General features: G+C 44.3%; 1 protein-coding gene across 1 annotated transcript in view; it reads right to left on the reverse strand.

Annotated features, from left to right (window-relative positions):
* Positions 1-3,288: 3,288 nt before the first annotated feature.
* Positions 3,289-16,082, reverse strand: part of RRP15 (ribosomal RNA processing 15 homolog) — a 35,150-nt gene continuing 22,356 nt past the window's right edge. The window contains exon 5 of the mRNA XM_073553339.1: positions 3,289-4,156. Coding sequence (XP_073409440.1) covers positions 3,992-4,156 — 165 coding nt within the window. The 3' untranslated portion in view covers positions 3,289-3,991. The remainder of the gene's footprint in view (positions 4,157-16,082) is intronic.

Here is a 16,082-nt window from a genome sequence, read left to right on the forward strand (position 1 = left end):
TCCCGTCAGCCAGAGCCACCGGTCTACTACCACTAATATCCCACATCATCCCGTCAGCCAGAGCCACCGGACTACTACCCCTAATATCCCACATCATCCCGTCAGCCAGAGCCACCGGACTACTACCCCTAATATCCCACATCATCCCGTCAGCCAGAGCAACCGGATTACTACCCCTAATATCCCACATCATCCCGTCAGCCAGAGCAACCGGATTACTACCCCTAATATCCCACATCATCCCGTCAGCCAGAGCCACCGGACTACTACCCCTAATATCCCACATCATCCCGTCAGCCATAGCCACCGGACTACTACCCCTAATATCCCACATCATCCCGTCAGCCAGAGCAACCGGATTACTACCCCTAATATCCCACATCATCCCGTCAGCCAGAGCCACCGAACTACTACCCCCAATATCCCACATCATCCCATCAGCCAGAGCCACCGAACTACTACCCCTAATATCCCACATCATCCCGTCAGCCAGAGCCACCGGACTACTACCCCTAATATCCCACATCATCCTGTCAGCCAGAGCCACCGGACTACTACCCCTAATATCCCACATCATCCCGAGCTACCGGACTACTACCCCTAATATCCCACATCATCCCGTCAGCCAGAGCCACCGGACTACTACCCCTAATATCCCACATCATCCCGTCAGCCAGAGCTACCGGACTACTACCCCTAATATCCCACATCATCCCGTCAGCCAGAGCCACCGGACTACTACCCCTAATATCCCACATCATCCCGTCAGCCAGAGCAACTGGATTACTACCCCTAATATCCCACATCATCCCGTCAGCCAGAGCCACCGGACTACTACCACTAATATCCCACATCATCCCGTCAGCCATAGCCACCGGACTACTACCCCTAATATCCCACATCATCCCGTCAGCCAGAGCAACCGGATTACTACCCCTAATATCCCACATCATCCCGTCAGCCAGAGCAACCGGATTACTACCCCTAATATCCCACATCATCCCGTCAGCCAGAGCCACCGGACTACTACCCCTAATATCCCACATCATCCCGTCAGCCATAGCCACCGGACTACTACCCCTAATATCCCACATCATCCCGTCAGCCAGAGCAACCCGGATTACTACCCCTAATATCCCACATCATCCCGTCAGCCAGAGCCACCGAACTACTACCCCCAATATCCCACATCATCCCGTCAGCCAGAGCCACCGAACTACTACCCCTAATATCCCACATCATCCTGTCAGCCAGAGCCACCGAACTACTACCCCTAATATCCCACATCATCCTGTCAGCCAGAGCCACCGGACTACTACCCCTAATATCCCACATCATCCCGAGCTACCGGACTACTACCCCTAATATCCCACATCATCCCGTCAGCCAGAGCCACCGAACTACTACCCCTAATATCCCATCCACCGGACTACTACCCCTAATATCCCACATCATCCTGTCAGCCAGAGCTACCGGACTACAACCCCTAATATCCCACATCATCCCATCAGCCAGAGCCAACGGACTACTACCCCTAATATCCCACATCATCCCGAGCTACCGGACTACTACCCCTAATATCCCACATCATCCTGTCAGCCAGAGCTACCGGACTACTACCCCTAATATCCCACATCATCCCGTCAGCCAGAGCCACCGGACTACTACCCATAATATCCCACATCATCTCGTCAGTCAGAGCCACCGAACTACTACTCCTAATATCCCACATCATCCCATCAGCCAGAGCCACCGGACTACTACCCCTAATATCCCACATCATCCCATCAGCCAGAGCCACCGGACTACTACCCCTAATATCCCACATCATCCCGTCAGCCAGAACCACCGGACTACTACTCCTAATATCCCACATCATCCCATCAGCCAGAGCCACCGGACTACTACCCCTAATATCCCACATCGTCCCGTCAGCCAGAGCTACCGGACTACTACTCCTAATTTCCCACATCATCCCGTCAGCCAGAGCTACCGGACTACTACTCCTAATATCTCACATCATCCCATCAGCCAGAGCTTCCGGACTACTACTCCTAATTTCCCACATCATCCCGTCAAACAGAGCCACCGGACAACTACCCATAATATCCCACATCATCCCGTCAGCCAGAGCCACCAGACTACTACCCCTAATATCCCACATCATCCCGTCACCCAGAGCTACCGGACTACTATCCATAATGTCCCACATCATCCCGTCAGCCAGAGCTACCAGACTACTACCCCTAATATCCCACATCATCCCGTCAGCCAGAGCCACCGGACTACTACCCCTAATATCCCACATCATCCCGTCAGCCAGAGCCACCGGACTACTACCCCTAATATCCCACATCATCCCGTCAGCCAGAGCCACCGGGCAACTACCCCTAATATCCCACATCATCCCATCAGCCAGAGCCACCGGACTACTACCCCTAATATCACACATCATCCCGTCAGTCAGAGCCACCGAACTACTACCCCTAATATCCCACATCATCCCGTCAGCCAGAGCCACCGGACTACTACCCCTAATATCACACATCATCCCATCAGCCAGAGTCACCGGACTACTACCCCTAATATCCCACATCATCCCGTCAGCCAGAACCACCGGACTACTACCCCTAATATCCCACATCATCCCGTCAGCCTGGCGTCAGAACCAGAGCGCTGAGTGGAATTACCCTAACTTCCATACCAGGGATCCCTTTAATAGTAGCTTGGGGTCAGAATCAGAGCACTGAGGGATTTGCCGTAACTTCCATACCGGAGATCCCTTTAAGAGGGAAGACGTGCCTATGGGATGGAGGATGTGTGATGGGTATATGGGCAAGGGAGGGGGTGATTCATTTCTATCATGTGCTCTCTGCTCCTTTCTGGGGGCAGACAATGGTTGGGAGCTTATGTTCCTGGGGGTGCTAGATTTCTCCGACCCGGTCAGTGTCTGCTGAGGTGTTGTGGAGTGGGAAAACTGTTGCTCATACCAACCAATCACAGCTCAGCTTTCATCTATTAAACAGCTCTGATGAAATGAAAGATGCTCAGTGATTGTTTGCAAGGAAAAAACCTCTCGATCGTGCATCAGGGGTGCATGAGTCGGCATCGAGTATCGCAGATGCTAAGGCGCCATGCTCGAGTGCACTTTTTGCGGTTATCAGACAGCCAATAAACATGCAGGGATTGCCCGCCCTACCCGGTAATGCCGTAACCATGCTTATTGGCTGTCTAACTCACCACAGTTAACACTACAATCATCCTCCTGCACGAGAACAGGGCGCAATAGACTTTGTACTTTTGCTTTAGGGTTCAACTTTTAATGGATATCACACATATAGCAGCGACCCTTCAATGCAAACCGCAGTGGCCCAGCCCGGAATGTGCACCGACGCTCCCCCACAAGGTACCGATTGTAAAGCAAAAAGCGTAGCATCCTTTGATAGATGCAGGTCAAGCTGTTTTCGGTTCTTCTAACCTTGGAGAGACGTTTGAGAAAGCTAAGTAGTTACTTTCAAGCAGGATAATTTGAATCTGTTTCAAGCCAGGCCAGGCCCTCCGCTCGCTGCCAGGAAGAGTATGGAGGTTTTCTACACCTCTACCGCACAAGGTGATGCCCGCGAGTGTATTACACCGATCGCGGATGGGAAAGACGCGGCCACTGAGGCTAAAAAAAACAAAACCACACACAAACTCCGCGAGCTCTGGCCCCGGGGGATCACTACTATTGGGCAGGCACCAATGTTTGACAGCACGAAACGTTTCGGGAAAAAAATTTGAAAAAATTGGGATATTCCGGAATGCAAGACATGTCCAGTCCGGAATTTAAAAAAAAAAAAAAAACTTGATTGCGTTGTTTCTGCTTACACACATATATATTTTTTTATAAAAGGTATTTGTGTAATGTCAGAAATGTTATGCATTCACAGAATGAAGAGTTTATTTGTGCCGGATGCGGAGAGATAAGAGTTTTATCTTTAGCTTCCCGGAGTTATCTGTCGGAATCACTTTCACTATCTTCCTTTTTGGCCCGGGGTTTTGGCTTAACGCTCGCCTCTCCATCGCTGTCCTTGTCCCAGTCCTTCATGGACGCCCCCATCATGAAGTCATCGCGGAGGATATTCCATTCTGATGCCTTTTCTGTTTTCGCAGAAGCCTGAAATGAGAAAAGAAATGTAAGTTAATGTCAAAACGCAGAAAAGTAAGCATCAAATTTCAAAAAAAAAAAATATATACAGGGATGAAAAGGCATTATGCATTTAGCGGAAATACGATGTCTGTCTATGCAGCTCTCTCCCCCTCTCACAGCATGCAGTCTCAGACACAAATACTGCAGCTGCATCTCCCTCCTCCCTGTGTAGTATTTACTGTATTCACCTTTAAGATTGTTTTTTATGATGAAGAAAGTTTCTGAACATCTACAGAAAACAAACCTGGAAGGAAAGGAGGGCCACAGACTGACGGAAGGTAAGGAAGATGCCGTGTTGCTTTAAAAGCATGGTTTAATATGTAAATTATTTTAAGAAAAGTTGTAAGAAGACCCTATTAATCAGGTTTCTGCATTGCATGTATTTCTGTAAATCCTTTTTTTCTCCATATCATATTTTGCATTATAAATAATAAAAAAAAAAACTTGCCTTTCTCACACTGACCACTGGGAGCCGTTTTAGACTCTTTCCTGTTCTTTCAGGAAACAACACACAAACATGAGCCGCAATGAACAGACTTGACCCTTATCTTTTGTATAGAAGCATCTACTGAGCGTGTGAAAAACTACTTGAGCAGGGAAGGGGAGGAGGCGAGCTGTGACGTCGCCTTTTGCGATTGGTAGATCTTGCGTTATCAGCTGTGTAATAGGTGTCAGTGTAATCCTGCCTCTGCAGCAAGCCTGGGTTCAAATCCCACCAAGGACGGCATCTGTAAGGAGTTTGTATGTTCTCCCCGTGTTTGCGTGGGTTTCCTCCGGGTTCTCCAGTTTCCTCCCACACACCATAGACATACTGATAGGCGAATCTAGATTGTGAGCCCCATTGGGGACAGTGATGATAATGTCGGTAAAGCGCTGTGGAATATGATGGCACTATATAAGCAAAGCGGAATAATAAGAGGCAGTCCTAAGGCCCCTATAGACGAGCTGATGCCGGTCGGCTATATACAAAAAACCCACAAACATTGTACATGCACAAACATATTATTACGACTATCTTCTGCACATAAGAGTATCATGTTTTTGGCAGCACATCACCAGTTTACCCAGAACTTGTGCTGCCGAGGACGATGATTTTTATACCACCATAAATCATCGTACACGACAAGAGCGAGATATTTTCCAGCCTGTTCAGACAGGACGGCATGTCGGAAGGAGTGTGACCTTGGCCTATTGGCTCGTCTCAAGGAGCCACTAAACAAACCCTTTTGATAAAAAATCAGGGTGCCGTGTTTTATCTTTACAGCTGGTCCCCATCCCTCAAATAAGTGGTACAAATCATTTTATTAACTAGGCATTGACCAATACATTCTGCTAAAGTGAAGCCATGAAGGCGGGGAATGTATGCATCCCCAAACCTCATACTGTAATACAGGCATTAATCAATTTTATTCATGGATGAGAAGAACATATGTATATTCCTTGTTCAGAAACCACTTCAGCCACTAAAATCTATCTGGAGTAAATCAGTAAATGGCAGAGAGGGAGGAGGGAGATGCAGCAGCAGTATTTGCTCAGTAAGACTCCTGTGGGGAGAAACGCAACAAAGGGGAGATATCAGATTGGCTCAGAATAAAATATATATATATATATATATATATATATATATATATATATATATATATATATATATGTCTAGAGAAGTACATTTGTATATACCTGTTGAAAAACCACTTCAGTCACTAAAATCTATCTGGAGAAAAACAGTAAATAGCAGAGAGGGAGGAGGGAGTGCAGCTGCAGATTTTCTTGGTGAAACTGCGCTTTGAGGCGGGAGTGAATGTAGGGAGACATCTTATTGGCTCAGACTTTTAAGCATAGCCCAATGATTATACCAGAAATCCAAATCAGCAGTGATTGGCTAGTGAGAAAACTGAATTACAAGGAAAATGGTAACTAACATCTGGTCGTCAATCAATTCAATAATTTCCAGGAAGGATAACATAGGAACAGCAAAATACAGAATTCTAAAAAAAAAAAAAAGATGCCCCAAAACTGGTATTTTATGGGGGTTTACAAGTATTTACTAACAAAGCCGTGTCATCGGGAAGCTCGGCATTTATTAGAGGCGCCAGCAGGCACTCTCTACTCACCGCCGCACACTACTAGGACATGTGTGCCGCACAAATAGCACAATAGTATTATGTATGGCCGGTGTTAAAAGCAATTTCAGATTTCGCCTCCGTTTTTTCCTACTGTCCAGGGATCAGGAAGCGCTTTCTATGAAGCATTTGACCTGCACACATAGTAGCATTCCTATGCCCTTCCATAAAGATACTTCCAATGACTGTATGTTTAAAGAATAACTAGAACTTGCCAAAAAGTGTTAACGGGAGCGAGAATCACGCCAATGTGATACCACAGCGCCACCGTGTGGTTAATGAGCCAAGCATTCTACCAACGAGCCTGCAACACCGTACCTAAAAACGCACACTGAATGACCAATACATGTTGTGAGCCACGCAACTCTCCATTCCTAGTCCTACACACGACTCCTCAAACCCCTTACACCCCCGTCAGAGGCCTCTCACCCAGGTAAAACTGGACCTCCTGTTTTGCACTGATGAGGGTTAAACACCCCAAAACACGTCTGCAAACAAAAGTGTGTCTGGTTTGGCTTTAATTCTGAGTCTTAAGGCAAGGCGAATAAAGGTGAATATTGATTTTCAGGATTGCCATTTCCAATAGGTGGCGCTAGTGTTCAAATTCCATTTCTCTCCGAAGACACAAACCAATCCATGCATGTGTAAAGGGATCCTCCCCTTTGTACAATTCCTACTTTTTAGACAATAAGCTAAATACAAACTCCCACGTCCCTAAAGAGATGCCCGAGATCAGCTGTGATCAGTGGTGAAACCAGTCAGTAAGTTTTTAATTTCCCAACGGTGCCACCACTGGTGAAATTAAGCATTACACATTCATATAAATGGGTTGTCGAAACTGGACAACCCACGTGGTTATTAAATAACGTCCCCATCTGGAATATTTAGGGCGTTTTGATGGAATATGCAGTATATTTCCGGACGCGTTAGGCGATTTTCGGATCAACCCCTCCATTCGTGACAGTCATCACAAAATGAAGAAATTGCTGGGATCCGCAAACATCACACATTTATTTGGAAGTCTATATACTCTTACATGTCTGAAGATCTGGACAGAAAATGTGTCATTCTTGATTTCTGGAAGGATCTGTATTCACTGCCATCTCAAAATAAAATCTGTGGGGGAATGGTCTGAAAAGGGGTGGTCCCATGAGGACTACCATTTCTTTAAAATGAAGCAAATTATCTCTTCAGTGAGGAAGAGGACTAGAACTCTAGCCGCCTATAGTAAGGAGCAATCCTAAAAATCAATATCGACTCTCTAAGAGACTTGTCACAGACAACCAAACCAAAATCTCAGTTTGTAGAAACTGTGTTTCTGGGTATTGCCCCTCATCAGTGCAAAGTGTGAGATCTGATTGGCTAGGTGAGAGGCGTCTGACGGGGATCCAAGGGGTAAATATTTCTCCTTGCGGAGAGTGACATGTCAAGCCTGACATGCTAAGGTGAGGAGATTTAAGTCACAATTCTGGGAAATCAAATTAAGCTGACCTGCCAGTCAGTTCAGCGTTGTGGATCCGGCTTCTTGTCCCACTGGTGATCAGCAAAACCCAAATAACATTTTTCCTAGGGATAACGCAGAATTGTGTCGTGCCTATTTAAAGGGGTTTCCACCGATTTGTGAAAAGTGGGCAGAGGGAAAGGATTTTTATAAAATAAAGATATCACTCATCCCTGTTCAATCCATTCAGCCACCTGCCCGCTGAGGTCAACGACTGGCTATAGATAGGGTCGGGTGAGTGATGGAAAAGACATCACTTCCGGTGGTATGAGGTTTTTTCCATCAGTCATCAGACCTTGCAGACAATCACTGACTTCAACGGTCAGTTGGCTGAATGCATGAGATGTGATCACTTCCAGTCCAGACAGAGACTACCGGACATGCAGATGTGGGTGCGGTAGGTTTTCCGAGGAGTAAAAAAAAACCCCACAAGTTCAAATAAAAATCCTTCCCCCAGGTCACTATTAATGCATTAGCACATCAGGTCCCATGCAGAAAACCCTACTTTTTGGCTTCCATTTGCCCTAATTGGACATATGGACAGATCTGTAGTACCGCGTTAAACCATTGGCGACCACCAGTAATGCTCAGAAAGATAAAGTTTGGCAATACCAGTTAATTAACAGAAATATTTAGCTATAGCTATGAGACATAGCCTCCTGGTGAAATCAGATGCTCAAAGAGGAACCCCCGAAACATACAATAAGACAATGGATAAATGCTAAAACGGAGACCAAGAATTCGAGGATTTGTAGATGACCATCCATTCCTCCGGTAAACCCCCCTCCCCACACACACACATAATATCCTGTGTTCTTCTAACAACGCTCTGGTATTTGCTTGTCAACAGTCAAAACCCAAAAAGTGGTAAACGTGTGTAAAAGCTGTTCCCTTTCTTTGCACAGCCTTGTCAATGCCAGCCTATAAAACACACACGGTCATCTATTGTCTTCTCCTGCCCCCCCTTCACAAATGGAAGATAAAGATCCCGATCGGTGTGTGGTTTTAGCGTCGTGCACCTGGTGGAGATTCCATCATCGAGGCTCATTCCCATGTTCCCAGTGCAAATAATGGAAAGCTAAACTCCGAACATCCAATCAGATTGGACCAACACTGTAAAATATCACCACCAAAAATTAGGTCTTCAGAAAAACATCTCCTCAAGAGGATGGATTATGTGTCTTCACGCTACATCCACCTAGAGAAGACTGTGCAACCTTTGTCACGCCCAGCCCGATGACTAGCAGTCATATTCTGTGTGTACGTGGTAAAAGACTTTAAACTTTGGTAAAAGAATGCCAAAATACTTTTCGAAACGTCCAATTCACAAAGACTATTTTTGATTCATGAGATGGAAAAAAACTCAATATTAGCATGTGCGCCTACTTTCCGTTTTGATGAGAGCCTGTGCCCATGACTGTACTGACCGGTACACAGCACGTGCACCCGTCTACAATGTGGTGGGGTAGAGAACTACACATGTGGACTGCAGCTAGGGTCACCATTTTCTACCATGAAAAGTCCATGAATTGAGATGTTGGTGTGAACTTAGTCTTAGGTAATTCTGAGCTAACAAAGAGAGGGTTCCGTGATCATCACTCTTACTTACCTTTTAGCACAGAAAGGCTACAAAGAAAATGTCTTGCTCTAGAGGGCCCAAAATATCTATGGACAGACCATTAATGTTCCTTACCCCCAGGCTGCTGTTCGGAAACTGATCACCTAATGGGTTCCCTTTAGGAAGAACACCTTTTTTAATGAAAACCGAATGGTTAAAAATGGCCTTTAGATCAGGTAGAAGCTTACCCATATGTTTTGGGTACATAATGAGGACACTGGGGACTTTGGGAAAGGCAACCATGGTGGAATAGATGATCATAACCACCAGGAACAATCAGGACAGGGACAAATCTCAGAAAGCATGAGCACAACTCTGAGCAGACTTAAAACTCCAAGGAGATAAAGACCCAACAGCCGAAAGAATCTCATGCTGTGGTCAACGGGGAAGTCCAACAAACCTCACTTCTCTTGAGCACTACTTTAGGAGGACACTTTGGTATTTTTATGTTTAATTAGCTGTGTCAATTTGCTCGAGCCTAAAGGGAGGCATTCAAGGAAAGAATATATTGTCCTGTGTACACAAGCCACATAATGAAGGTAATCCCTGACTATGCAGAGCAGTAGGCAAGAGGAATCTCTGTTTACACAAGATGTGAAGTACCAGGCTACACTGTCTCCAGAACCTCCTCACCTATAAAACCAGTAATGGGGGAGACAATGCGAAGGGTAGACCACCCAGCGACTGACTGGACAATGTGGATGCCAATTACATGGATAGTCTGGAATCTCTTCAGACTTTCAAATGATAGAAACCTTGTTTTAGTTTTGGTTAAGGAGCAAGAAGATAAAAAAGTTCACCTTGTAAAGAAAAAAATGCAAAAAAAAAATCCCAAACATCCCAAAATGTTTTCTTTAATTACCTATCCACGCATCTCAATTTGGTGCAAGAGTCTTCTTCCTAAATATAAGACTAAAGGGTACTTCATACACAGCGAGATCGTTGAAATGCCACAGGTTTTGCGACCCAACAACGACCTTGCCAGCGATCTTGCTACGTGTGACACATATCGGTGACCGGCCCCCCGCTGCGATATCGCTGATTGTGCTCGAATGTCCTAGGCCATTTTTTGATCGTCGGTGTGTGCTGCTGGCCAGCATGCATCGCTGTGTTTGACGACATAACAATGACAAGCGACCTCGTTGGCGACTTAGAACTCAGGGACGCAGGCGTGAATCGTCAGAATAGCTGCTGAGTGACAAGGTCCCAGCGACGGCGCCAAGGGTACATATTATGCATGGAGCACTATGCGGTCCCATTATACTATATAGAGCACTATGCGGTCCCATTATACTATATAGAGCACTATGCGGTCCCATTATACTATATAGAGCACTATGCGGTCCCATTATAATATATAGAGCACTATGCGATCCCATTATGCTATATAGAGCACTATGCGGTCCCATTATAATATATAGAGCACTATGCGGTCCCATTATACTATATAGAGCACTATGCGGTCCCATTATACTATATAGAGCACTATGCGGTCCCATTATACTATATAGAGCACTATGCGATCGCATTATACTATATAGAGCACTATGCGGTCCCATTATACTATATAGAGCACTATGCAATCCCATTACACTATATAGAGCACTATGCGGTCCCATTATAATATATAGAGCACTCTGCGGTCCCATTATACTATATAGAGCACTATGCGGTCCCATTATACTATATAGATCACTATGCGGTCCCATTATACTATATAGAGCACTATGCGATCCCATTATACTATATAGAGCACTATGCGATCCCATTATACTATATAGAGCACTATGCGGTCCCATTATACTATATAGAGCACTATGCGGTCCCATTATACTATATAGAGCACTATGCGGTCCCATTATACTATATAGAGCACTATGCGGTCCCATTATACTATATAGAGCACTATGCGGTCCCATTATACTATATAGAGCACTATGCGGTCCCATTATACTATATAGAGCACTATGCGGTCCCATTATACTATATAGAGCACTATGCAGTCCCATTATACTATATAGAGCACTATGCGGTCCCATTATACTATATAGAGCACTATGCGGTCCCATTATAATATATAGAGCACTATGCGGTCCCATTATAATATATAGAGCACTATGCGGTCCCATTATACTATATAGAGCACTATGCGGTCCCATTATACTATATAGAGCACTATGCGATCCCATTATACTATATAGAGCACTATGCGGTCCCATTATACTATACAGAGCACTATGCGATCCCATTACACTATATAGAGCACTATGCAGTCCCATTATAATGTATAGAGCACTATGCGGTGCCATTATACTATACAGAGCACTATGCGGTCCCATTATAATATACAGAGCACTATGCAGTCCCATTATACTATACAGAGCACTATGCGGTCCCATTATACTATATAGAGCACTATGCGGTCCCATTATACTATATAGAGCACTATGCGGTCCCATTATACTATATAGAGCACTATGCGGTCCCATTATACTATATAGAGCACTATGCGATCCCATTATACTATATAGAGCACTATGCGGTCCCATTATAATATATAGAGCACTATGCGGTCCCATTATACTATATAGAGCACTATGCGGTCCCATTATACTATATAGAGCACTATGCGGTCCCATTATACTATATAGAGCACTATGCGGTCCCATTATACTATATAGAGCACTATGCGATCCCATTATACTATATAGAGCACTATGCGGTCCCATTATACTATATAGAGCACTATGCGGTCCCATTATACTATATAGAGCACTATGCGGTCCCATTATAATATATAGAGCACTATGCGGTCCCATTATACTATATAGAGCACTATGCGGTCCCATTATACTATATAGAGCACTATGCGGTCCCATTATACTATACAGAGCACTATGCGATCCCATTATACTATATAGAGCACTATGCGGTCCCATTATACTATATAGAGCACTATGCGATCCCATTACACTATATAGAGCACTATGCGGTCCCATTATAATATATAGAGCACTATGCGGTCCCATTATACTATATAGAGCACTATGCGGTCCCATTATACTATATAGAGCACTATGCGGTCCCATTATACTATATAGAGCACTATGCGGTCCCATTATACTACATAGAGCACTATGCGGTCCCATTATACTATATAGAGCACTATGCGGTCCCATTATACTATATAGAGCACTATGCGATCCCATTATACTATATAGAGCACTATGCGATCCCATTATACTATATAGAGCACTATGCGATCCCATTACACTATATAGAGCACTATGCGGTCCCATTATACTGTATAGAGCACTATGCGATCCCATTATACTATATAGAGCACTATGCGGTCCCATTATACTATATAGAGCACTATGCAATCCCATTACACTATATAGAGCACTATGCAGTCCCATTATAATATATAGAGCACTATGCGGTCCCATTATACTATATAGAGCACTATGCGGTCCCATTATACTATATAGAGCACTATGCGGTCCCATTATACTATATAGAGCACTATGCAATCCCATTACACTATATAGAGCACTATGCAGTCCCATTATACTATATAGAGCACTATGCGGTCCCATTATACTATATAGAGCACTATGCGGTCCCATTATACTATATAGAGCACTATGAGATCCCATTATACTATATAGAGCACTATGCGATCCCATTATACTATATAGAGCACTATGCGATCCCATTACACTATATAGAGCACTATGCAGTCCCATTATAATATATAGAGCACTATGCGGTCCCATTATACTATATAGAGCACTATGCGGTCCCATTATACTATATAGAGCACTATGTGGTCCCATTATACTATATAGAGCACTATGCGGTCCCATTATACTATATAGAGCACTATGCGATCCCATTATACTATATAGAGCACTATGCGGTCCCATTATACTATATAGAGCACTATGCAATCCCATTACACTATATAGAGCACTATGCGGTCCCATTATACTATATAGAGCACTATGCGGTCCCATTATAATATATAGAGCACTATGCGGTCCCATTATACTATATAGAGCACTATGCGATCCCATTATACTATATAGAGCACTATGCAGTCCCATTATAATATATAGAGCACTATGCGGTCCCATTATACTATATAGAGCACTATGCGGTCCCATTATACTATATAGAGCACTATGCGGTCCCGTTATACTGTACAGAGGCACTTTTTGGGCCCATTATACGGATCGCCGTATCTTTGCTACGTCCTTGAGTAGATCTGCCTGTTTGACATCTTACTAGTGACTATGTAGCGACGCACCAGCGATCCTTACCAGGTCGTATCGTTGTCGGGATCGCTGGCCCTTACGTTGGATTCCCACATCTGAGTACAAACTGTGATGCACGGACCAGCTGCAGGTCTCCTGAGTCCTGACCCGAAATTGACAGCCACATGTGCCTGTGAAGCTGCTAAGTTCGGGTTAGGAGACTCATGGGCCATGACACAAGGATGGGGAAGGTGCATCTATGGGACTGCCCAACCAATGACACATAGGTATGCCATGCGTGGCACAGGAGCTTTGCCCAGACTGCCCCCAGCTGTTAAACCCCCTAAATGTCACATTCGAATTTGGTTGCACTATTTAGGAGGCTAGGAGAGCGGGGGCCTCCCTCTCCCTTCTGATCAGCGCCTTTGCAACATCATTGCGAGGGCCCGATGGCAACCTCTGTGTCAGCCAGCGACGGTGGCCAGCTTAGACCATGACAGCAGCATAGTCTAAAAGGCTTCTGGCAGCGCATTACATTATATCAGGAAAAAAAGAGTAATACAAGTAGAAGGAAAAAAAAATATTACAAACTAACAAAACTCCTTCAGTGAACACCATAAAAAAAAAAAAAATGGCAACACTACACATTTTTATCATATCGCTGCACAAAAAGTGGAATAAAGCGAGATGACAAAGTCAAATGTAAATAAAAATGGTATAGCTGAAAACGGCATCTTGTGCTGCGAAAAAAAAAGCCACCATAAAGCTCCATCAGCGGAGAAACAAAAAAGCTATAGGTCTCAGATACAGCGATGCAAAAACAATTATTTATTTCCATAAAATTAAAATATGCTCATTCACCTCTGTAAGGCCCAAACTGTACATGTAATATACATAAAAGAGGTCCTCTATAGTAATGCAGTGGTTTTCCACACACTTGTCTACGGGGAAAAGATCTCCTCAATGTTGATGGACGAGTTGAGTGATGTAATGAAGCTTCCTGAATCGGTGGAACATTAAGTAGATCCACTAGATGAGAAATAACTTTTCAGTCCTAAATCCGTATTATGATGTTCTGGTGTCGCTAACCGTAAGATAACAGATCATGAAAAACTGGAGCAAGTTCAGAGAAGAGCTACCAGGATAGTGAGCGGACTGCAAACTATGTCCTATGAGGAACAGTTAAAGGTTCTGGGAATGTTTAGATTGCAAAAAAAGAATGCTAAGAGGAGACTTAATAGCTGTCTACAAATATCTGAAGGGATGTCACAGTGTAGAGGGATCATCATTATTCTCATTTGCACATAGAGACACGAGAAGCAATGGGATGAAACTGAAAGTGAGAAGATACTGATTAGATATTAGAAAAAACTTTTTGACCGTTAGAGTGATCAATGAGTGGAACAGGCTGCCACGAGAGGTGGTGCCTGCTCCTTCAATGGAAGTCTTCAAACAGAGGCTGGACAGACATCAGTCTGAGATGGTTTAGTGACGCATTCATTCAAGAGGGGTTTGGACATGACGACCCAAGAGGTCCCGTCCAAGTCTAACATACTATGATTATTGTTTTTGCCCATAGCAAGTGATGTCACATTTGCTGAAAGCAGCATTTTCATATCCAGTGTCTTAGCACAGCCAGCCAGACCGCTAAGGACACCAGACAAACGCAATACAAAGTTAGGACTGTAAAGTTTTTCCGCATCTAGTGGATCAACTTCATGTTCCACCGATTTAGGAAGCTTCATTACATCACTCTTCTCGTGATGCACTGAAGCTTCTGCGGAAAATCTAGAAGCTATGGAAAAAACACAAAAGATAATCCACATCAAGTAGAGCGGACTTTGGTGCGGGTATTTGCTCACGTGGAAGGCCCTAAAATCACCTCGCCTCACTCGGTGACCTGGTAAGCTTGCTCCATAACTACTCTACATATACAATGCCTCCAGATATCATGCAGCCAGGGGAAGGGAATATATTATTTTTGTCTCAGTCTTATAGGAAAAATGTTCTTGTTCTGAGCTCATGGATTTTGCTGCAAATTTTGTCTTCCCTAATGAACTCAATCAGCAAAATACTCAACAACGCAACAAAAAGTGACATCCCGTATGATTAATGTGCCGCTGTATTCCAGTGCCGAATTTTCGACCTGAAAATCCGGATAGAAAATTAGATCAACTTCAGTTCATGAGAATTTATTGTTTCGGTCTCATACGGAGAATAGTATGTGCCCCCTCCACGTTAGACCTCCAGGAGCTTTTCTGACCTACCAACCTACATCCATGGAAGCTAATAAGGAATCTGTCCCACTGCGGATATATCAGCTCCCGCTCTTCAGGGAAGGATTTCTACAAGATTTTGGAATTTGGGAATTTTTGCTCCTTGATCCAGAAGAGTA

Source organism: Dendrobates tinctorius, unplaced genomic scaffold (assembly GCF_039654945.1).
Source record: "Dendrobates tinctorius isolate UK_male_01 unplaced genomic scaffold, ASM3965494v1 ptg000201l, whole genome shotgun sequence".
Lineage (NCBI taxonomy): Eukaryota > Metazoa > Chordata > Amphibia > Anura > Dendrobatidae > Dendrobates > Dendrobates tinctorius.